The 22,551-nt window shown below is 47.5% G+C and overlaps 1 protein-coding gene across 4 annotated transcripts in view; it reads right to left on the reverse strand.

Moving 5' to 3' along the window:
• aplp2 (amyloid beta (A4) precursor-like protein 2) overlaps positions 1 to 22,551 on the reverse strand; it is a 54,484-nt gene that overhangs the window by 20,716 nt on the left and 11,217 nt on the right. For all 4 annotated transcript variants that reach the window (XM_076036677.1, XM_076036675.1, XM_076036678.1 and 1 more), the window contains exons 2-3: positions 6,604 to 6,777; positions 5,868 to 5,994 (exon numbers count right to left, since the gene is read on the reverse strand). In XM_076036677.1, coding sequence (XP_075892792.1) covers positions 5,868 to 5,994; positions 6,604 to 6,777 — 301 coding nt within the window. The remainder of the gene's footprint in view (positions 1 to 5,867; positions 5,995 to 6,603; positions 6,778 to 22,551) is intronic.

Consider the following 22,551-nt stretch of genomic DNA (forward strand, 5'->3'; position numbering starts at 1 on the left):
GGAGATGGACCTGCAGCCGAGGGGCCGGAAAAAGAAAATCAGGTTTCATGCCGTTTCTTTTTTTTAATCTTTTTTTTTTCGGGCCATCAACAATCCTCTTGCCAGTCGGCGACATCGGCCCCTCGACGAGCGCAAATTCCGAGATCTCCCCGGCTGAGCGCTTTCGAGCGCGACAACCATGTGTGTCAGCATATGGCGCCGGGGGTCACGAGATGGATTACAAAGGACAGTGACTGCTGCTGGGCTGGCAGCTTGACAGAGCGCTCAGGTAGAACCGCCACCGCCGTCGTCGCCGGAGACAGATGGGCCAGCCGGTGGAAGATTGAAGGCGGACGGGTTTGGAACATCGGCCCGTCAGAGGAAGACCGGGCAGACTAGAAAACACACAAACAGAGCATCTGCGGGGGGCTGGGAGCCGTCCTGGAACTGCTCGTTTAGCGGTTCGCCTCGACCTCGGCCTGAAGGCAGCGCTGCTGAGACGGTTGGCAGGAGGCGGGAAAGGCAGGCAGGCCGTTAAAAAAGAAGTGGTGTTTTAGAAAATGAGAGGGTAGGACAGTGAGGAGGACAAGGCTAGAAATAGTGGAGGAACCAACAGCTGCTTCTCATCCCCACCCAGGAAGTGCACTAACACTCCTTCAAGTTCCCACAGAGCCTTGTTTTCATGCTCTCCCGCTTGGTCTGTGTCCACCGCCACTGCAGAGCGAGCACTCTTGGACGAGCCCGAGCAGGACCGAGACGTCGGAATTTAATAAAGTTAATTTCAGTTGCGAGCCAAAACAATAAATGTTGCCGGGGGAGGGGGAGTTTATTTTGGAGGGATTGGACGTTTAAATCATACCTCCCATTAGTCACAGGCTGATTTACCGGCTCCAAGGTATAATGCAAAAAGAAAAAAAAAAGACATGGTTTCAAAACCACTAAAGCGTGCCGTCATATCATCCCTGCTGAGCTGCAACCCCAGAAAGTGCAGATGGGAAATTAATTATTGTGTTTGAATTATTTTCTCATTTCAACTTAACATTCAGGTTCACTACACAATAAAGATCCTGAACGATGGTGTTTTTTTTGCTTGTGTTGTCATACTGTCAAAACCTCACATTGGCCCATAGGTTCCTCCTATATTACTTATTATCAAACCCCCATATTTTAGTTCAGTCTTTTATAATCTTTTCAATTTATAATGTAAAATGTTGGAAGATGCTAAAGATTAAACCAAATTTTAAAATTCAATGGATAATTGTCTGAATTCAAATTCAATGAACTCTAAACAACCTGTCCACCTGAACTCAATGCAGTTCACTGAGCTAACTGACCCTTTTGCATGATTGCTTTTTAAATTACACACTGAATCTTGCTGACACTTTTGGTTTTGGCTTCTACACTGGTTCATCCACTTTGCCAGAGATACGGCGGCGCTCTCTGGGTTTTGCCTCGTTTCACTTGAGAGTGTGCCTCCCTCCTCAATAACATCCCCTTATCGCTGACTTGGCCTTGAGGAACTGAGGGAGGTGGAGGAAGACCGCGATCCTGCCCGGCGGACGCTAACTGATTCATCTCTCAGGCGCTCTGTCTTTATTTCCCTGTCATATTTTCCTCACATTCACGCTCACTTGCGCCATGGTGAGGCGGGGCGGCGTCCAAGCGCGGGCTGCGTGCAGTCACACTGCAGTGGGTGATGGATGGCGGCGTTTTGGAGAGCAGCTGTGCCTCGTTGAGCACTCCAGCTCCGTGTGCAGCTCCGGAGAGTCCCGCCCCCCCCCCGAAAGAACACATTTCTGTGTGTTTCTCCATGACCTCCTTTCACCCCTTCTCCTTTCATCCACCCTTGCCTTTAATGATAGGTCTATCAGACACCTTGAGCTAACAGTCCTCAGTGGACAGACTGGCTCCTCTACAGGTGTCTAGGGAGTCTGATGCTGGCAATCAAGGCCACTGCAGCAAAGACAGCTCCAGCGCCGAGAGACTGAGAGCTAACAAACGTCTGCGCGGTGAACTCAAGGCAGGATGGAACAGAGGAAATTTGATGTGTTCAGGCTCACTTGCGACTGAGAGGTAAACAGAGATTCCCAAATAGCGTCCGGGCTGAATAATAATGGAACCGTTACAAATCTCTGCAGCCTCGGCAGCAATAGTGTTTACTTTACTTTCATGAAAAATTCTGGAGGAATGAAGCAGTGTTTTTTTTCCCGGCCAGCACTGCTGTGTTTTAAAATTTCTGCCCTATTTCTACATGCTGTAAAAGCAACAACAACAACCAAAAGACTTCAACCCCTCTGATGATATCATGGGTTGTCATTGAGCGACCCACCCTTTGCAAAATAAACGCGCTTGGTCAACAGGAAAGATAACGTGCGCTCGTAAATTTTGTTAATCAAATTCCATGATTCCATTTCTGTAAAAGCAATGCGGTCACTGAGTGAACGGAATTCATTAGGTAACCTAAACAGGGATACTTTGTTTTTTCCCCTGTTAGATCCTGTGCCTTGGAAAAAAAAACCAAAAAGCTGGCCTTAATAGACTCTGTTTAGGAGCAGCCAAGAAGGTAGAATTGTAGCCTAGTGGTCGAAACTGGAGCCGAGGATCAGCCCCGAGATGCCTGAAATAAATCCACTGTGGATAAACCCAAAAGACGTTGCCGTAATCTGTGCTTTTCCCAGTAGCAAGAGGCCGTCTGCCAGCCGTGTGCATTAAGCAACGACTCAGTCATGCACGAGTCACTGACTGTTCTTACTAGTCAAGATACTGCACAATAATAAAAAAAGAAATATGAGGAAATCCTCTGCCGTTTGACAAAGACATTGTGACGAAGGGATTAAAGTGCAGTGGGAGGAAAAAGAAACCCTTTTAATTTTCTTGGTGTGCAGAAGAAGGGCTGTGGCTCCGTGACTGAGCCTTGACACGGCCAGATGGGATAGAGCACAAGCCATCACTCTTTCTTCTCCACTCAACTCCATTCTGAGCGCCTGCATTATTCATAGATCCCTATTAACTTGACATTGGTGCCGCTCTGGCCTTTGTAATGATACCTTTCAAGCTAGAGATCTCCTCCCTTCGGTCTATTTCCTTCCCTTCCTGATCCCGCTATAATTAACGCACGCCGATAAAATATAAGACACTTTCCCTGATATCCATTTGTCTGGATCGCTACGTGGACATAACAATGAATAATTCAAAGCCGCCCTTCGCCGCGCTCGATTTGATAGAGGTCTGACAATTAATGGACTCTGGAGGTGAGGCGCAGCGAGGTGGTTGGAGCATGCTGTGGCTTGTGGCATATGATCAGAGCCCAGCAATTAAGGCCCGAACATGCCCCATTACATAATTAAGCAGAAACCCTCTCAATAACCTCCTCCCAGCCAGCGCCTTATTATCTTTCCCCCGCCATCTGTCTCCTCTGTTCTCTCTGATCAGACCACGTTCGCAACCATGCACATCGGCAAAAACAAGGCCTCGACAATAGCGGCATTCCAAATGGTATACCACCGCTGGCACGCCTCAGTGCACAACACAGTGTTTGGTGCAACAGTCTCCAAGGGGGTAGCGTTGTCCCCTATGCTGCACAGCCACTTTGCTCATACTGGAACAATTTTCTTAGTTTTCATCAATTAACTGCCACCTCTTCATTTTAGATCCTGCTACATTTTTGATGTTGGCGAACTAACGTAACTAACTACTTGTTTTTTGAGAAATAATGATTTATAATTTGCACAGCGTGGATGAAATATGGATATTTACGTTAATGGAATATGTGTAGATCTTTATTTGAAATAGTGTTGTGTATGATTGGCCTGGTCTGTTCTGCCTGGTCTGTTGGGAGTGACGTCTGTGTCTTGACTGACTGATTGACATTTGATATATGTGCCGTCAACCTGATGATGAGGTAAAAGTGGCAAACACTTTTTCAACTGCGTGAATGCAATGGAGCTATGTTTTGATTGTATGTTTTAGTGAAGTTGGAACAAATAAATCAAGCATTATTTTTTCTAAGACGCACGTTGGTCTGAGTTAAAAACTCTTACAACTACGCCACAACTGTCATTGTCCATTGCAGCATGCAACATTTTTGCCCACCTAATTTAACTGGAGTTTGAGCATGCCAGATGAATGGCAGGCATAGTACTGTTGCTGCATCTTATGTATGCGTCAGCTGCTTTATGTTACAGTAAAGAAACAGGACTCAAATGAGGCAGTGACCATGAGAGACATCATTTCTAGATGCTAAACCAGAGAAAAATCAAAGACTTTGGGAAACTAATTTTGCACGTCTGCCCGACTCATCTGTATTCATGTCTCGGCGGCCGAGTGGCCACTCCAGTTGTGGTGTTTGTTGTCCCATAAATTTCTCAAAAGGCTCCACTTGGTGGCTGCCAAAAAAACACTCTTGAATGGTCGCCCATTTCACAGTCCGGTGAAACTGCTGATAGCGTTTTCATCCCGGAAAAGCAGCACAACTCAATCGGCAAGAGGCTTTTGAACAGAGGAAGAGTCTGCATCAAATAAGAGGATAACGTTTTGACATTGCTTTACACGGATCATGACGTCGGCGAAATCGGGGCTGCCACGACAATTCAAGTTCTGGCTTTTGAAAACCCAGCAGTCGGCCTTATCTATTTTGGTGCCTGCTGGTCTGCAAGGTCCAGCAGATAGCTGTCAAGGATGATAAAGGAGAATTTGTTCTGTACCAAGAAAGCCCGAGTCTTGCACAAATCGGCAAGACCACGTACAATCTAGCGAACAGCGCGGGGAATGCGCTTGGCTTCCATGATAAATGGTATTGATGAGTTTGTTGGGAAGCAGTGGAGAGACCAGCAGGAAGTAAACACAGAATCAAAACAGTTCTCTGTACAAATTAGTATGGATCGTACATGCAGGGTTTAGTAGCAGGGGTTTGGAAACTCAAAATAATGACCCGGCAAAACACATTGTGAGGCAACATATGGAAAATAAAGACATAAGCTCGGCTGGAGAATGGATGAGTAAGACCTACAAGGAGGGGAGGAGATAAGTATGCTGACCCGAGGCAAAAGAGCTGGAGGAGAAATGGCCATTGCCAGAGGATCTGGACGTTTGCCACAAAGTCTATCTGCAGGGCTCTAAAACTTCTTGGCATCAGCACCAAAAAAGGCTGCAGAAAGTGAACACAGAAAACCTGATCACCTCCGGATAGGACCAGAGGTTCATTGGCAAAAGATCTTAAACGCCCCCGATCACTGATGATGTAGAGTCATTGTTTCGGAGCCCTCTGCCTCTGTTGTTGCACGGCTCAGAGGAAGCAGCAGCGGTGCGCTGGATCACTAAAAGTCAGGGAGCACAGAGGCGCACGGCCCTGGAAACTGTGTGGCTCTATCTGACATTTAATCAAGCAGAATACAGCCGTGTTGCCACTGCTGATTACAGTGACGCTGCGGGAGAAAAGGGGAAGGGATGAGAAAAAAAAAAGTGTGCATGAGGGCACAGGCGAGCGGCGGGAATGGGAAGTAATAATGCGGGCGTCCTCGCGGACCCTCCTCGCTGCGTGTCTGCGCAGGTTTATAGCTGCTGTCTGAAGACGGGGGAATGAGAGTGTGCTTTATTGTCTAACAAGCCACCCCGGCAATAATGGCGCTCCCGCTATAGCTATCCATTCTGAGAAACATTAGGTCCCCTCAGTGTGGATCTGCTCGATGTGCAGCCGGAGGCCAGGATTAGTCTCCTGAATCAGGCTCAAATATTGCTCCATGCCGTCCCCGATCACACACGCCATCAATTATTTCCCCTCCTCCTTGCTGTTTGTGGGAGACGAGGGAGCGCACGTGACTCGAAGAACCCTCGCTGTCCTTCTAAGAGGTTCCCCAGCCCTTGACCCTGGTTTTAATCTGCCAGCTTACCGAGGCACTTGTAAGGCACCACGATGTGGGCGTGTCCCTTGCACACCTTCCTCTTCTTGCACCAGTTCTCGATGCGAATGGGCTCGTTGGCTTCCACCACGTTGGTGATCTGGAGCTCGGGATACATCTGCGGACGGGGGGGAAGAAGAAGAAGCAGGTTTCGACTTGAGCGACGAGACATCGAGATTCTTGCACAGAGCCTCAGCTGGACCCCGCAAAGCCAGTTTTCCCCCAGGTGACACCAGCTCACGACGCCGTGAGCAGGCGCACGCTCTTCACAAATGCCACGAAAATGTCATCAATAGATGCAGGGGCTTGCAGCGGGAGAAATTCCCTGAAAGACTAAGACGCAGCTGCGCAATAAACTGGAATAGTGATACCAGCAGCCTCTTGGGTTAAGACCTTCAGATGAGAGAGCATATGTGTGGATATTATTGCAGTGGAAATACATATTCTACTCTGGAGATGTGGCTAAAGAACGCCAAAGTTGAAGGTCAACTGAAATGCCACCCAGATATTCATATGAAGAACATTGGACGTCTTCAATAATTCACTTGATGTTATTACAATGTTATTACTTAATGTTATTACTTAATATTGTCTATGATAATTTACAGAGAATAAAGTTTCAAATATTAATGTTTGGACTTGATGTTAATGCGGTCAAGTTAGATGTACAATAACTGCTGTAACGGCGTTGATTCACAAATGGTGGTCTGTGCTGCCGTCCGCTCACCTCCTGGCAGTACTGCAGCACGCCCTCCTTGGTCTCCACGCAGCTCTTGGTTCCGGACGGGTCCGGTTCCCAGCGGCCGGTCTGAATGTTGACGTGCATGTTGAGCTTGCTGCAGAACATCGCCACCTGCGGCTCGGCCACCGCGAACCCGGTCCCCGCGTTGGCTGCGAGGGCCTGCAGAACAAAGCAAAAGGAAGGGAAAAGATAAATGAATGCGATCAATCATTAGGGCAATAAAAGCTGGGAGGGTTGCGGCTGACAGGCTGTCCGCTCTGCTCGCTCCGCTCATAAACTTCGGCGGAGGGGAGGCGGGCAGTGGCGGCGGCTGCAACGTCTCAACTCAAGACGGCAGCTCCACAGCAGAACGGAAACGGTGAGGCAGCATCAGAATTGCCAGTGCTCGGCTGCCGCTGAGGCGATTTAACGCCGCAGTGCTGAGAGAGCAGAAGGGGGCTCAGGGGGGGAGACGATTTAAATGCATCCCCGGGATTGAGTGGCAAAGTTAATGGTTAAATGCGCGGCGGCTCAGCTGGATTTGCGCACGGGCCCCGTCTTGTTTTCATGCCCATTAGTGAGTGCAGGGCTGAGGACGCTGCACGGCCGGCGTGCTGCTGGTCACACACCAGAACATTCCTGCTGGAGGGCAGAGCTGTGCTCCGCTTTTAAAGCCTGACGTAAAGGTCCGGATGAGTTACATTAAACACAGATGGGTTGATTGTACACGTATGCAACAACTTGTATACAATAAAAAAAAAAAAAAAAAAAAACACGTGGTGTTTTGCTGAAAGAAATAAGAAAAATCTATGTTATCCATCCACAGCTCCAGATCTTTGAACCTCCCAACCTTGTGAACATGAGAGGAAATCTGATACCGTTTCCCCCCTGTTGTCCTTCCTGTCGTCGTTTACTCATCCTGCAGCTCGGCCCTCAGCAAACAGGATGCAGCAACACCCAGTCTGCTCGCCCGCTATCCCTTTTGCTTAGTTTTCCACTTTTTCTTTCCCTCTCCTAACCCCTCCCCCCTCGCCTGTCATCAGCGAGGGTGATGCACGACTCGATTCACGAGCCTCCGACGGACACGATAAGTCACGGCCTGCTGGCCAACGCCGGTCTGATGCAAGGGATTGTCGCAGCGCGGCAACGACTGATGAATCACTTAGGCGTCGCAGGTCTGCATGCCAAACTATCAAAGAAACACGCGCACACACACACACACACATATATGCACACACCAGGGAGCCCCTGCAGACAGGAAATGGAACAGAACCGATGCCAACTTCTCCCCGCCCACTTTGAGTTTCAAAACATCATCAGGCTGAATAAACAGGCCCGAGCCCAAGAGAGACATCATGGGGTGGGGGGATGGCGAGGACTCCGAGGTGTCTGGTGGGTGGAGGAGCGAGCAGAAAACAGCTGAGGTTGGGGTCGGAGGTGGGTGCGGTGATGGGGAACTTTTGCAGCAGCGTGTTTCGACAAAGCTTGTGGCCTCTAATTCGCAGCCGATAATGGGCACCGAACAGAGCGAGTGGAGGACAAAGCAAGTGCTGTGTAATCAGCAGCGAGCCGCGCTGCGAGATGAGCCAGCCAGGGGCTTAGTCGGCACGCGCGCAACACAAACACACACATGCACACGCATACACATGCACAAAGGTGGGCACACTTAGGCACACAGGCAACTTGCAAATATAAAACACGAGAGATGTTAACAATGAATCGATTATCGATTAATTGTCAATTAAAAATTTACTCGATTAAATTCAATTAGTCGCAATTAATTTAACCTTTTTTAACACGGGTAGTTCATAATCATCGTAACAGTGTAGCGGCAGGAAAGAGCAATTCACCTGTAGATACTGTGATGGTCATAATATACCGAGAACAAGTTCATTTTAAACAACTCTTTTTTTGTGACCCATTAGAAGTCAACTTAAAGTCAGAAGATAAATGTTGAGGGTGTTTTTACTGTTCTCTAATGTAAAAATGGGTCACATTGCACCCTCAACATTAATTAAGGGTTAAATAATGTGTTCCTTACACATTTTTCATTGTGAAATTTAGGTTGTCAGGAAAAAAAAAATCACCGCTTATCAATTAATCGTTAATCAATTAATCCATAAAGTCAATCAACTTCCCTATAAAACAAATTGAAATATATATCTAAATACAGCCAGGCTGTTCTTTGTAAGGAGGTACCATTGTGCTACGGACCACAGTGTCTTGATTTGCTCCTGCAGGCACAGCATCCTCAATTTCAACCTTCTTTTTTAAACATTTTTTTCCTTCCTCCACATCTTTGTCCTGCTTTGCTCCTTTTTCTCTAAACCACCACAGGCTCGTTCGCTCCGCTCGCTCTCATTACTGTCCCGTTCCTTTCTGTCGGATTGGCTCGGGGTGTGTGCGAAGCGAGGTGGTGGTGGTGGTTAGGGTGGGGGAAGAAGGGGGAGGGGAGGGGAGAGGCATAAAAGCACACAAAAGGGAGTCGGACTGCGGCGGCGGCGGCGGCGACGGTCTGTACGGCCGTGGATAAACAAACGCTGGGACCGGCCCTGCACCTGTTCGACCCCCACCTGGGCGACAAAGTCTCGGTGCACGTTCACTTCCTCAACAATAGCTGCTGAGGTGATTTATGCCAACGCCTTTTATCTGCAGTCACAATGGCTTATTCAGAGAGACGCGACTCTCGACAAAATGAATGGCCACAGGGGGCGGCGGAGAGCAAGGGGACGACGTGACGAACGCGGAGGAGGAGCAGCGGTTGCAGATAAAGAAAAAGAAGAAGAAAAAAAAAACCTTGCTTCTCATGACTTTATCGCGGGAAAAAAAACAACTAACACTTTGAACAAAAAAAAATTGCCAGGCCAAGAAAACAGACAGGACGGGACGTTCGGAAACAAACTGCAGCAGCAGAAACAAGTCATTTTGTTCTTAAAACAGCATGTTTACAACTCTAGGGAATGCAATGACCTGGACATTTAGTGCAAGTGTAACAAAACACTCATTACTTAAAGGCTGTTTTCTAACAACAACATTGTGTGTCAGAGGGTTAAAAACACTGTGTTGTGGAGATCAATATCTCTGCGTGAGGCTGCTCCACTGGAGTAATAAATGGAAAATAAAGAGTAAAGGTAAAGACGAAGCAGCTCTGTTGTCATTACACAGTGAGTACACTAAACTACCTAAGTATTATGTACATGATAATCATGATAACATGTCTGGGCCGTTTTTTGTTTTTGTTTTTTTTCAACCAGAAAACTGCAGCTTAAAATATTGTGATTATGCCATTTAAGTGGAGGTCAACTGAAATAAACCATTTACGCAAACGCTCTCGGTTGCCACCCCCAAGACCACAGGACACGATGCCACGGCAGAAAAACTGTAAACAGTGTTGGTGGACTATAAAGAATCGAGACCAGGAATTTCCAGGACTCCGGGTTTCCGTGAACAAAACTTCCATGAAGTCACGATTTCTCTTTTGAAACCCACGGCAGGCCAAGTGTCGGCAGCGATGGGCACAGGTCTACCTCCCTCCTAGGAGTATGCCGACACACCTCGCAGGCATAAAGTCATCAAACATCCATCTGTCATTTATGACTCACTGAAAAATGTTGTTTTGAGCATAAATGTTTACACCTGCTGCTACATGGAGGCCTGTAAAGTCTGAGTGACACATGAGAAGGAGGGAGGGAGTGGAAGGGAGAGACGGCAGAGTGAGACAGAGGAGAGTGAGACAGAGTGAGACAGAGGAGGCTTCGGTGTTGTAACAACAGCACAACAAACGGCAGGAAGTGCGTGACGATTGGCTTCTGTCCTGGGTGGAAACACTCTTGCAATGAATCCAGACTGTAAAGCAACAAAGAGGCGACTGGCTTGAGGTGGCACGGAGGAAGGACCGACCATAACAGACGCCTGTCAGAGTCTGTGTGGGCTGTGGCTCCTAGGTTTTTTTTAAACCCTCCCCTCCTAACTGCAAACACACGCTGGCCCGCTGCTTCTTTGCCAGTCTGCCTCCAGCACGCAGACACGGTTTATTGGCCTTCTGCGTCTTCTGAGCCGAGTTTCACATGAAACAAGCCAAGACACGACCCAGCTCGTTGTGAAATCACACATGAGGTGCGAGCGCTAGCTGAGGGGAACGATTCCAAAACACACACACACACACACACACACACACACACACACACACACACACACACACACACACACACACACACACACACACACACACACACACACACACAGTGTGTTTCTAGTGTTGTAGTATCTATCTATCTATCCATGCATATCTATCATCTATCTATCTATGCATATCTATCCATCCAGCTATCTATCCATCTGTCTATCTATCCATTGTCCATTAAAAAGAAATATCAATAGAAGGGAGCGACGCCACTCGTTGTCAGTAAACTGGATTCTGTGTAGACTACAGTGATACAGTGTAGCTTGAAGACCACCAGGCCGGCATGAGCTTGCAAATAAGCAGCAGTCTACTGCTTAATGAGGTTTTAGAGAAACTCTCCTGGGCTCTCTCCACGGGTCACTTATCACATGACCTACCACACCGCATCTGGTCAAGATCCAAGGAGCTAATCCCAATTTGTGTTTGTGTACATGAACCTGTGAGGTGTGTGTGTGTGTGTGTGGTCTCAGGTCAACCAGTCAAGGCAAAGCAGTGGCAGGCTGTAAACCCAGGCTATGCAATCAGAGAGAGGGGGGAGGAGAGAATTTGAAAAAACAAACAAAAAAGTTTGTACATTTTTTTTAAGTCAGTGTAATAAATCCCTCCAAGGGAGATGTGCACTTTGAAATTACAAAACAATCTACCCAGCGGTCCCTCCGTGGAGTGGTGGGCCGTGACATCATTTCTGGTAAATTCCCTGGGTGGCTGTCAACTGGTCTTTAAAGCTCGCAGTCTTCCGTTGAGTTGTGGCCACTGGTCTAAATTTGGCAGCGGCGTGGCGAAGCCTCCTCCGCCACAGTCTAGCCTTTATAAAGCGGCTCCAGAGCGGGTTCCCAGAATGCTCCATGTGACTCTGTACAGAGATGCCTGGCACCGTTAATCCACCTAATCCTCCCCTGTGGTGACTTAATACTTAAATAAGATAGGCAGTGGCGAGAGGGACGCACGCACGCGCACACACACACACACACACACACACGTTCAAGTACAAAACAGTAAAAAACAAAATCAATGTGAAATTTCTTATTGTGAAACAACAACAACAACAAAATACATTGCTTTCAATCATTTAAAACGGTTTCTAGTAGAGTTTGTGCTCATTAACGTGTCTCGTTTCAGCTACTTCATGAATAATGACATTTAAAAGATCAGAAATTCCACATATTCTTTGGAACCCACTGTATATCTATAAGACAATTTTCTAAATTCCCTGGACACCTGAAATGCTGTCAAACTTAAATCGTTACAGTTCACGGACAGTATTTATACATACGGCTCTGTCATTTCTCAAGTTTCACCATCTACAAAGCATCTTAACTCAAGCTGCACTCACTTAAACGTCGGTTGATGTTTTAAAGCTGTTATTCCGCTGCTGTAATGTCTTGAGTTGTTTCCCACCATTGTTTGCCACGAGGCAGTTTTTCAGACACAGCAACGCCTTTGTTTCCTTCTCCGACCATAATCTCCAAAACAGACAGAGCTGGTCACGATTAACAGTTTGAGCGACTACACCATGATCTAAGCACTTGGTGAGCACTCAAAAGACTTTAAAAAATAAATAAATAAATAAATAAAAATGATTACGAGCTTTTGCGGTTAGGATGAAATGCTAGGGATGTTCAAAAGGTTTTTTTTTGCTAAAGCTAGGCAGAAATCCCAGATTACATGCGTCATATAGTAAAAAAGAAAAACACAGCTCAGACTTCCATATTTTTCAAACTGAACTATCAGTGATAAGAAAATAAAAACATAGCTAAATATAAAACAAATAGCATTGTGGAATATAGAGGTGGCGTAATGGAATGGAACTAAAATCAAATGACGAAACAAGAGACCTGTAGAGGGACAAGATTCTTGCAACACAAACTGACCCAGTGTCTGAGCTACTGACACCACCACAACACAAGCTTTTGACCAGCAACAGAAAACACACACAGGGTGAGGGGGAGTGGCAGTGGGTGTGCGTGCGTGCGTGCGTGCGTGTGTGTCTATCCACACGGAGGAACGATGGCATTTCCCTCCTGACCAAACACCGGCACCTCCCGCCCACTAAAGGGCAGACAGCAAAAGCGGCTGATGCCCCACTGAAATGCTAATCAGCTGCTGCGTCGCGTGAAAGGGCCTTTTGTCTTTAGCGTTTGGCTTCCGAACGTCATGGCAGAAATGCCCTGTGAGTCACTGCGTCGGCGCTGGAAAACCACCTTGCTGCAATCAGTTTGGCTGTTTCTTCCCAAGAGAAGAAATCAGTTTTTATAAATTAGCCACAAACTTTCTGCGGCCATCCGCAAAAACTCTTGCACACGCGAAGACTCAGCAAAAGTATTGTCAATATTTGCATTTTAGTCTATTCAAAAATTTCCACAATATTTACTCTGTGTAATTCTAGCTGCGTTTCCATCACCCCTTGAATTGTGCAAAACCTAAATATCGCGATAAAAAAAAAACTGGAAACACCTAAACTTCGAAAAACTTCTCAAATATGGCTAAAAGTTGTTGACGCTCTCATGCGGTGGTTTTTCCAGACGTATCGATATAGAGGTATATATATCGCGAAAGTGCCATGGAAACACTTTTTCGCAATTACACGTCAGCGGACGTGACGTACGGGGTCACGTGACCAGTTCGCTTCAAGTGAAAGTGGTGTGTTATGTTTGAACGGAGGAGGAGACGGAATATTTTTTCAAAGTAATCAAAGAGAAAAATATAACAACCATTCTTGACAGCAAACAAACAAAAGCAAAGGCAATTCTCGTAAATCTCGCAGCATGAGATTTTACGAGAATTACGTCCCACAGCGAGATTTTACGGGAATTATGGCTTATGCACTTCATACCCATGCATATATTATAAGAACTGGATACCGGACTGGCAATATGGCAGCGGGCCGATTTTCTTCCAGTGGCCACTCGAAGTACTGCAGCAAAAAAAATCCCATGGGCTCTGTCTCAGTTCGTTCTGATTGCACAATGGAAAGTGACACTGCATGCTCTATTGACCCATTAATGATGAAGTCAAAAACTTTTTTGGGGTATGCGCTAGGTGAGCAACTTCACTGAAATGAACGGGCTGCCATCTTGGCACGGTTCAATGAAAACACCTGCAAATCGCAATCGCACTTTGTCGAAAATTTTTTGAAATATCGCTTTTATTTTGCGAGAAACAGTAATGGAAATGCAGCTTCCTGTCTTTGTGCGTCTGTGTGTATTTTATACGCTGCTGGGACGTCACATGATGCGAGCTGAGTGGTGTCCAGTCAGTGTGTGTCAGGATCGGGGGTGGCGGGGTGACAGGAAAACGCTCCACGGAAAGCTGAACATCATGTTTCCGTTCAACCTCGGCGGTGCTCATTAACCTCCAATCATTCGCGGAGAGACAGAACCAGGCAGCAGAGGACACGTCCGCTGCTCTCTCCTTCCCTCTGCCCCCCCGTGACTGTCACAGCAGAGCGGAAAAACACCACACGCTCAGGCTCCCACTCCGCCCCGGAACACGCTGGGACGGCCATGACATGCCGGTACCAGCCCCAGTTCAGACGCTAAGCCTGTTTCTAATCCTTCATGCCTAATATGTGCTTGATTAACCGTGCTTAGTCACCGCGGCTGAGCGAGGCCGTTACAAGATACCGAGAGCACCGTAAATACAATTAACATAACTGGGCTCTGCATATTTTCCGTCAGGTGTTGAAATAAAAAAAATAAAAAAACTGACTGGGAGAACGATTTAAAGGCTGAAATTAAAGGGCGACTGCGTTTAAACAGGGATTATTGGTGTGCCATGGGCAAAAAAGATAACTTTTTTTATAAGAGAGAAATAATAAAAAGTTACTTTTAATTGTTTACATAAAGAACAGACCCACTTTTTAAGGGGGCGGCCATATTGTCCAACCGTGTTTGTACAGTAGCCCAGAAGGTGGGTCAGCCTGAAGTCCAATCATAGCTCACATTCTTTCTTACCATAAGCAACTGCTAAATATTACATACTGGCCCTCAAACAAACAAACAAAACAGCTAATAAATGACCTGGGGATGGACTGGACTTTGTTGTTCAATGGAACGGAACTGTTGCAGTGACTCGGGGTTAATATTCCAACACAGTTCGTCTGTGACTGAGCTGCAACCTGATCTCAGTCGGCATCACCATCTCCATGAAAGAAGGTTACACAAAAACGAGACATGTTCATAATTAAACTCGAGCTAAGAGATGCGTGCCGGGCTGGACAGGAGGGGCTGATGGAGTGTGCGTGTGTGTGAGAGGGAGTGAGGGAGAGAGAGAGAGAGAGAGAGAAAGAGGGAGAGAGAGAGAGAGAGAGGGAAAGATAACATGGCCTCTATCCAGCGTGCAGACGTGAATGACGACTTGTTAAAATGGCCCGTCACTATGGAAACCTTCTACAAAAGCATCCGAGCTATTCACACGGAGGAACACTGAGGGTGCGGAAAGGGGAGGAAAAAAAAAAGAGGAGAAGAGGCAGAGCGGGGTGGAGAGGGAGGGCGGAGGGGGGGTAGAGCAGAGCGAGGGTACGAGAGAGAAACAGATTGAAGAAGTGCAGGGCGGGCGGGCGGGCGGTGGCTGAGGCGAGGAGGGAGAGGAGAGGAGCGACGACATAGATAATCAGAAGCTCAAAGCGACAGAGTGGGAGGACAGAAAGAGAAAGATGACGGGAACGGGGGTGGGGGAGGGTGGCGGGGGGGCTGCAAAAAGGAAAAAAATAATGGAAAAAGAGGGAATGAGGCCACGGTGGTGGTGGTGGTGGTGAGCGACTGGCACATGAGACAGCGTGACGGCGAGGGAGCAGAGACGGAGGCACAATGATGGAGGCAGCGCCACAATAACAGCTGCTCTGCGCCGCCCGCCGCCGCGTTCCAGAAAGCCCATTCTGTTTGTGTGTCGACACAAAAGTGACTCCACAGGTTTGCATGTGCATGCGCACACCGTGCACGCCCACGTCTGGTTATTCTGCTTTTGATAAAAGGGAAAGTTCACCCCTTTTTTCAGCCATTTTGTCACAGTTATCACTTTGTGGTTTGGAGGCTGCGGTGACATTTATGTCATCCGTGCGACCTTCAGGGTTGGTAAGAACCACTCACGGTGGGTGGGCTGTGTTAGTCAAGGACAACATTTGGGAAGACCAGCTTGTGTGACGTCATTTCCAAGTGTCTGCAAGGCACCTCGGTCCAACTGGCCTCACAGTGGTGCCATGAATAACCTCTTTGGGTGCACTGCCCCTGTAATAGTAATATTATATTTAATATTAATTATTAGTTTTACGTCTAGACTGAGTTCCTATCTAATACATTAAGACTCTAGAGCGTTACTTAATTATTTCGCTTTCACTATTACTCTTAATCATTCAGTTTTTTGTCTTGTAATATGGTATTTGTACTATTGTTGTTGTTTTTGTTGTTTGAATTTTGCGTATTCTATTTTATTTGTCATTTTATCTTTATTTTTGGGGAGCTTTCCTTGAATAAGCCCATTTTTTTTTTTTTGTGTTTTTTGTTTTACCTCGACAGCACTTTCTGTATCATTGTTTTTTAATCCATGTATTGCCTCTGTATTATGGTGCAAATAAAAAAAATATATAATAGTTTGCCATTCATTTAGCACTGTTGATGTAATTGTGTTCCACAATATCGCAACACTATCATTAAAAGGCTTCAGAAAAAACAGATGACTAACCAGACACAATCAGATCTGTAATGAGTTTCATAAAGCATCACGAAATCACATCATGAATCACATTTAAGTTTCATCATAATCAATATTACATTTAGGCCGGAAATATGCGGACGGTGACGGCGAGGATACAGACGTTTCAACCCGCGAGCTGGATGGAAACGATAACTGCGTTGCTCAGCAGCAACCCCGCAGTCCGTCACAAAGCATTCAAGGCTCTTTTTCATTTCCAGGCAGCAGCTGTCTCCAAACCAACATTCGCTGTCAAATTGAAATGAACATCAAATGTGAATGCGATCGCAGTCTGGCTCTGGTCGAAGAGGAGAAAAACCACGGGAGCCAAATTCCCCCACACACAGAACGAGCGCTCTCACGCTCCGATTCGTCCACAAAGGCCTTTATGGAGCCAATTGTCGAGCGTTCGATGATATCACCGCTATTTTTGAGCGGCACAATGCGCTTTGTCGTATTATGAAAGGCACAACTCATTTTAAGAAGTTAATTTCTTTCCCCTTTGTGCTTCAATCTGATGATACAAACCCTCCGACAATGGCTGCGTGTTTTGCTGGGAGGCGAACGGAATCGAAAAGCGCGCGTTTTGTGAAGCGCAGCGTGCGGCCGCGGCAGAAAAGGGGCCGCGGGGAAAACGCTCGAGCTTTATTGAGCGGACACCGCTGAGACGGGCACTCCCCTCAGATGACACGGGTACGAGAAGTTGCGTTGAAAAACTAGCTCCCAGTCCCAGTTACACACAACTGCAAAGACAAGGTGGGAGATTTGTGTTTTGCTCTTGAAAGGCGCCTTTTAAAGTCGCGCGAGCGCAGCAGGCATTCCGCTGTGTATCTCCCAGATATATAGCGGAGAATGTACAGGGGAATAAATCTCATCCTCCAAGAGTTGCACAAAAGCTGGGAGATATTTTCTGCGTGCGGCGCTGTCGACCAGCAGGGGGGCCCCTGTCAGTGGGTTTTCACAGTCGCTACGCATTCGTCTTTTCTTTGCTTCTTTTTTTTTTCGGTAAAAGTCAGAAAATTCACATCAAGCAGAAGCTCGTGGCGCACCCTCACCGCTCAATCACTTCCCAACTCACTTTTTCTCGCCTGCTTGCTGTCCACTGTTGTTCTGAAAGATTTTTTCTATTTCTTGTTGTTTACGTTCTGAGAACGGCACAGATGGAGCGTTGATGCCGTCACCCCCGAGCTGCTGTTGGTGGCTTCAAATAAGCAAAACTCTGGATTCATTTGTGAGGATTTGCTATTGAAAAAAAAAATAAAAAAATGTTTGCGAACAACTTCAACAAACGTAGTAACGGAAATGTAGCAGGTAGCAAAATTTAGCACCTCCTCACAATGCCTCGCCCCAAAATGTACTGGTCTGGTGCTTTTTGTCATAATGTCAAAAACAATGGATTTTTGTCAACCTGTCATGTTCTGTTCATGTTGTGTGTGTGTTTATGATGTTTCATGTTTTCAAGTTTTGTAAAAAAAAAAATTTTTAAATCTGGGCTTAAATGTCCAATAAAAATACATGGGAAAAAAAAACAAGCTAATGCCAACAAATGATAGAAATTTTGCCCACACATCGATCTGCCATCCAATTAACTTGTTTACCTCTAATAATAACGCCAGTCTGCAAATACACAGAAGACCACTTGAGGAAGAGCAGGGCAGGGGAATTGTGGCTTTCCACTTGAGGGGTGGTGGTGGGGGGGGTGAGGTGTGTCTGGCCTATTCATAAGCAGCCACAGTTGTTTTTCCAGATGGGTCTCTTTCTACAGATCGACTCTGGTCGAAAAAAACACCTTGGAAAAAGAGCGAGAAAACTTGAGAATCACTCGAAAACAAGGCGTCCTCCTGACGTGAACCATCTTAAGAGCTCTATGAGATGAGCACACCGAGGGGGGGGATTTGGAGGCAGAGTGGATCTCAGGCTGGGATGAGGTAGCATCCATTCTCTCAAATGAAAGATTCTGTCAGAAGACTGATTTAAGCAGGTAATAAGGAGCTAATGAAGTATTAATCTTGTTCCGTGTTAAAAAATGGATTTGAGGTGTGCGCGCGTACGCGGCAGTGCGCTGTCAGAGCGGAGCCTGGAAAAGCGGATGATGTCAATTCATCCCCCAACCCAACCCCCTGCTGATTCTCCACACGAAACACACAGCGCAGCGACGTCCTTGCAACTACCGCGCTAATTGCCACCGCCGATGATTTTGCTCCGGCAGCAGCGGTAACAAGAACAGTCTCGTTCTCTCCTCCGACAAACGGCGAGGGAGCAAACCGGAGAAAAAAAAAATCAAGGAATGTTGAATCGAAAAATAGAAAGAAAGAAATGTAAAAAGAGGTCCTCTTCCGTTCTTGGAAGCGGAGAGGATTCGGCGCGTCGTCGTTTTTCACAAAGACAAAGCGACGAACCCATTAACTCTCGCAAAATGCAAGCACAACATTTTCTAACGCCGACGGAGCAAAGGGCAGCCCGTCGCGGGAGCCAACGTCCGCTGGTGTTGACAACTAAGCCACCCTCTGACATCACGGGGTCAAAGGCCATCGCCCCTCTTCATTCCCATTCCCCTCGCCTCCGCTCGCTTCACGCTACATTTTTTCTTTAACCCCTCATGAGGCGTTTTCTCACGCGCACCGCGCCATCAATACTTCCTGGTCGAACACCTGCCGCGTCGCACGAGAGAGAAAAAAAAAACATCGAGCTGCAGTTGGTGCTGCCAGCGGCCAGGATGCCGGCCCACATCTTGTGTTGAACCACTTGCCTTTCACTCTCTCTCTCTCTCTCTCTCCTTCTAAGGGCTCTGGCTTCCATCGAGGCAGGGATGGCAGAGTGAAAGAACCCAAAGAGCGCATTTCCCCATGGCCCCACTTGACACAGTTTTCAGGCTACATGCTAGTGCCTGGAATATTCCTCTCCACGCACCTCTCCAGCTTCACCGCAGAGTCGGTTTTGCGGAACAAATTTGTGCAAAATGCAGGAGCTATTTTTGAAAAGCCGGTGAAACTCGACGGCAAAAATTAGGGCCTTGCGATGAATAAACCATCCCTCCTAAACAGTGGTGGATGTTTAATTTTTGGCAGGTTTAATTCCACTGCAACGACTGTACTTGCCGTCAACGAACTGTCAAAAGCTTCAGCACAGATTTATTTTGTACATTAGATCCTACTGTCTGAGAGTTTCCCATCTGTAATGCAGAATCAGCCACTTTCTTCAGTTCTAGTTGCAGTTCTCATTATAGAGCTCCAGCTCTCACCTGTTTCAAATCTAATGTCAGGGTGACCCTTTTTCAATTCTCTTTTAAAACATTTCTCGCCACCTCATGCAAGAATCTTTTTTTTTTCAGCTAATGGAAAAACACCTGCACACAGTTTGCGGTTAATCACCAACCGTGTTGAATGTTCACTAGGTCCAAGCTGGCTAAGGAACAAAAGGCGGACAGGAGGAGGAGGAGGAGAAAAGGAAGCAGATTAATTCTGATTCCGCTCTGGGTCTACCTTTTTTTTTCCCGCACAGCGCACGTTGCCAAATTTAGGATGCAACGAGTGAATGGACAGAAAAGGCTCGACTGGCGCTCCCTCATTAGTCCAATCACTGTCAAGAGATGTTGGGGAGGAGGAAGAAGGCACGCAGGAAGTGGAGATGGGCTGCAGGGAGGAGGCCGGCCAGGCAGAAGTCTGGGACTATCATCCAGACAAACACGCAGATCTGCTGATTCACTGGAGCACTTTGATAATTATCAGTAATGAAAAATGCAGTTCGCCTCTCCTGCGAGCCGTTAGCTTGAGCACGATGAAATAACAACTGGCAACGCAGGGCTTGATTGCAACTTAACTCTTCCTGACTGCCGCGTTTGTCAAAAGTTAGAGCCGAATTTGGGAATTCATGATTAAAAAGTCAAATTTGAAAAAAAAAAAAAAAAGATAGGGTAAACACAAAAAAAGTCTTGGGGGTGCACGCTGGTGTTTGCAGAAAGGGTTAGAATCCACATTCACATCAGCCAGGAGGGAAAGCGCTGAACGTCTGCCGTGCCAGTGTGGAGATAATTGCACCTGGGGTTTTAAGCCAGATCGTGTTTGGTTGCTAAGCTACACAGACGTATCGCAGCATCAAGAAGAAGCTGGAGTGTCATATAATAACTAGTTATTGAGGGAAGATGGTAATGACTTATTCACTTCATTCCATGAAGTGACTTAAGGACTGCGATGACTGACTCGTGGTTCAGGTGTATCTCCAGGTTGGAACACGTCGGCCTTCTCTGCCAGCAGCTCCTCAAGTCTCCTGCGACTTGGCTCTCTGGACGCTCGTGCCTGAACCGACATGGCTTCCCTCTGCCTCTCGGAGCCATGTGAGCCGGCGACCCTCTCAGCCCTCTCTATCCGAGCTTAGCGTCCACGTGGCCAAGAGCGGATTACATTCTTGACATCACTGTGCCAGATGTTTATGACCAAAATAGACGGAACAGCTCGCCTCAAAACAGCCAAACTATGTATTTAGCAAAGAAAGCCAGGCACAGAAAACTAGAAAATTGTTTTCCAAGAGGAGGTTTTGCTTTTTTTGGCCAAAATGATCAACTTTCCCTCCACTCAGTCTGGCATCAGAGGGGCAAGTTTTCCATTTTACGTCAGTTCCTAGAAATAAAGCCTCGTCTTCTATCGATCCCCAAGCTTCTAAACATCACAAATTAATAAATGCCAAACCCGCAGCAGGACTAAGAATAATCCTGCCACCCCTGCGCACAATTAACAAGGTTTATCTTTTTTTCATCACTTCCTTCATCACCCTCATGCTGAAGCTTCTGCCCCGCTTCTCTCTGGCGAGCCGTCGCGGAGATCAAATAGCCGATAAGCCGGCCACCGTTGAATCCACATTAGCCTGATTAAATTGGACATTGTCTGTCCATTTATTAAAAGCCTCTCGGTGGCCTGACAGGTCGTCTGTCTTGGCCGTGAGTGGCGCCCGAAGAGGGACGCGATGCGTGTGCGCGCGTTAGCTCGGACACGCGACACGTGTCGCCGTCAAGATGAAGAAGTGCGTGAGGGGCTGCAGGTGCAGGAAGGTGCGACAGAGCGCCGGCTTCCTGCGGAGAATTTCAGTGAGTGAATTTGATTTGATTTTTTTTCTTTTGAGGAGCCGTGCAGGAGAAGTCTGCGGTGGGCTCCGCCACTGGCTTCATGGGAGATTTGGGGCTTAGGCAATTGTTAGATGGGGCTCAGCTTGTTTTGAACCGCGGGCCCCGTGTTTTTCCGCCGCCTGCTCGATGCGGACGCCGACTCCTTTCCCCACTTTTGCGCCGCTCTCTCGGCACTCTGAGCGAGCAGGGATTTAGACGCAGGAGCGTGCCTCTCTTGCTCGCTCTCTCTCTTCGTCTCCCACCTTCTTCCAAAGAGCACAGCGGCCTAATCTCTGGCGCTGAGGAGACGGGATTTAGAAGAAATGACCTGCGCACACTTCGTTCTCTCACGCCTCTCATTTCCTGTGGGGTCGCGTGAACACGCAGTGCTGCATCCTTCCTCAACCCCTCCCTTGCTTTTCTCCCCCCCCCCGCCCTCCACTCTCTGTCATCTTCCTGCCGGACGGCTTCGGGCCGCTCATCAGCATGCGACGCCACGCCGGCTCTCGTCGGGCAGGGACCGTTGGAGGGAGGCAGACTGGCAGCCAGACTCGTCAATAAAAGGAACAATAAAGCCCGGCCCTGTCAATAACGCCTCTCCAAGCCGCTGCGTGGACTTCCTCTTGTTAATAAGCGTGCGATTGTTGAGCAAAAAGAAAAAAAGAATAATTTAGGGGCCACGAGGTGAGAAGTGTAATAAAGAGATAGTGGAGTGAAAGCAGAGGGAGGGGAAGAGGGAGGCGCAAGGACGGCGTGTTCCAGGGGAACAAAGTGAGAAACAGAAAACCCAATTTGTCCTCAAGTGTGAGGTTGAGTTGCGTCGGCAGATAGAGGGAGCGGGGGAGTGTGAGGCGCTGCTGGGGCGGGTGGGTGGGGGAGGCGGCACGGTGAGCAGGTGAGGAAGGAGGCGCTTCAAGGACAACACGGAAATATCACGTCCCGTCGCGACGAGGCTGGCAGCCAGTCACGGCCGAGCCGTGCGGGA

The sequence above is a fragment of the Nelusetta ayraudi genome, unplaced genomic scaffold (assembly GCF_046127955.1).
Source record: "Nelusetta ayraudi isolate G7.1 ecotype Tasmania unplaced genomic scaffold, CSIRO-AGI_Nayr_v1 ptg000048l, whole genome shotgun sequence".
Taxonomy (NCBI): domain Eukaryota; kingdom Metazoa; phylum Chordata; class Actinopteri; order Tetraodontiformes; family Monacanthidae; genus Nelusetta; species Nelusetta ayraudi.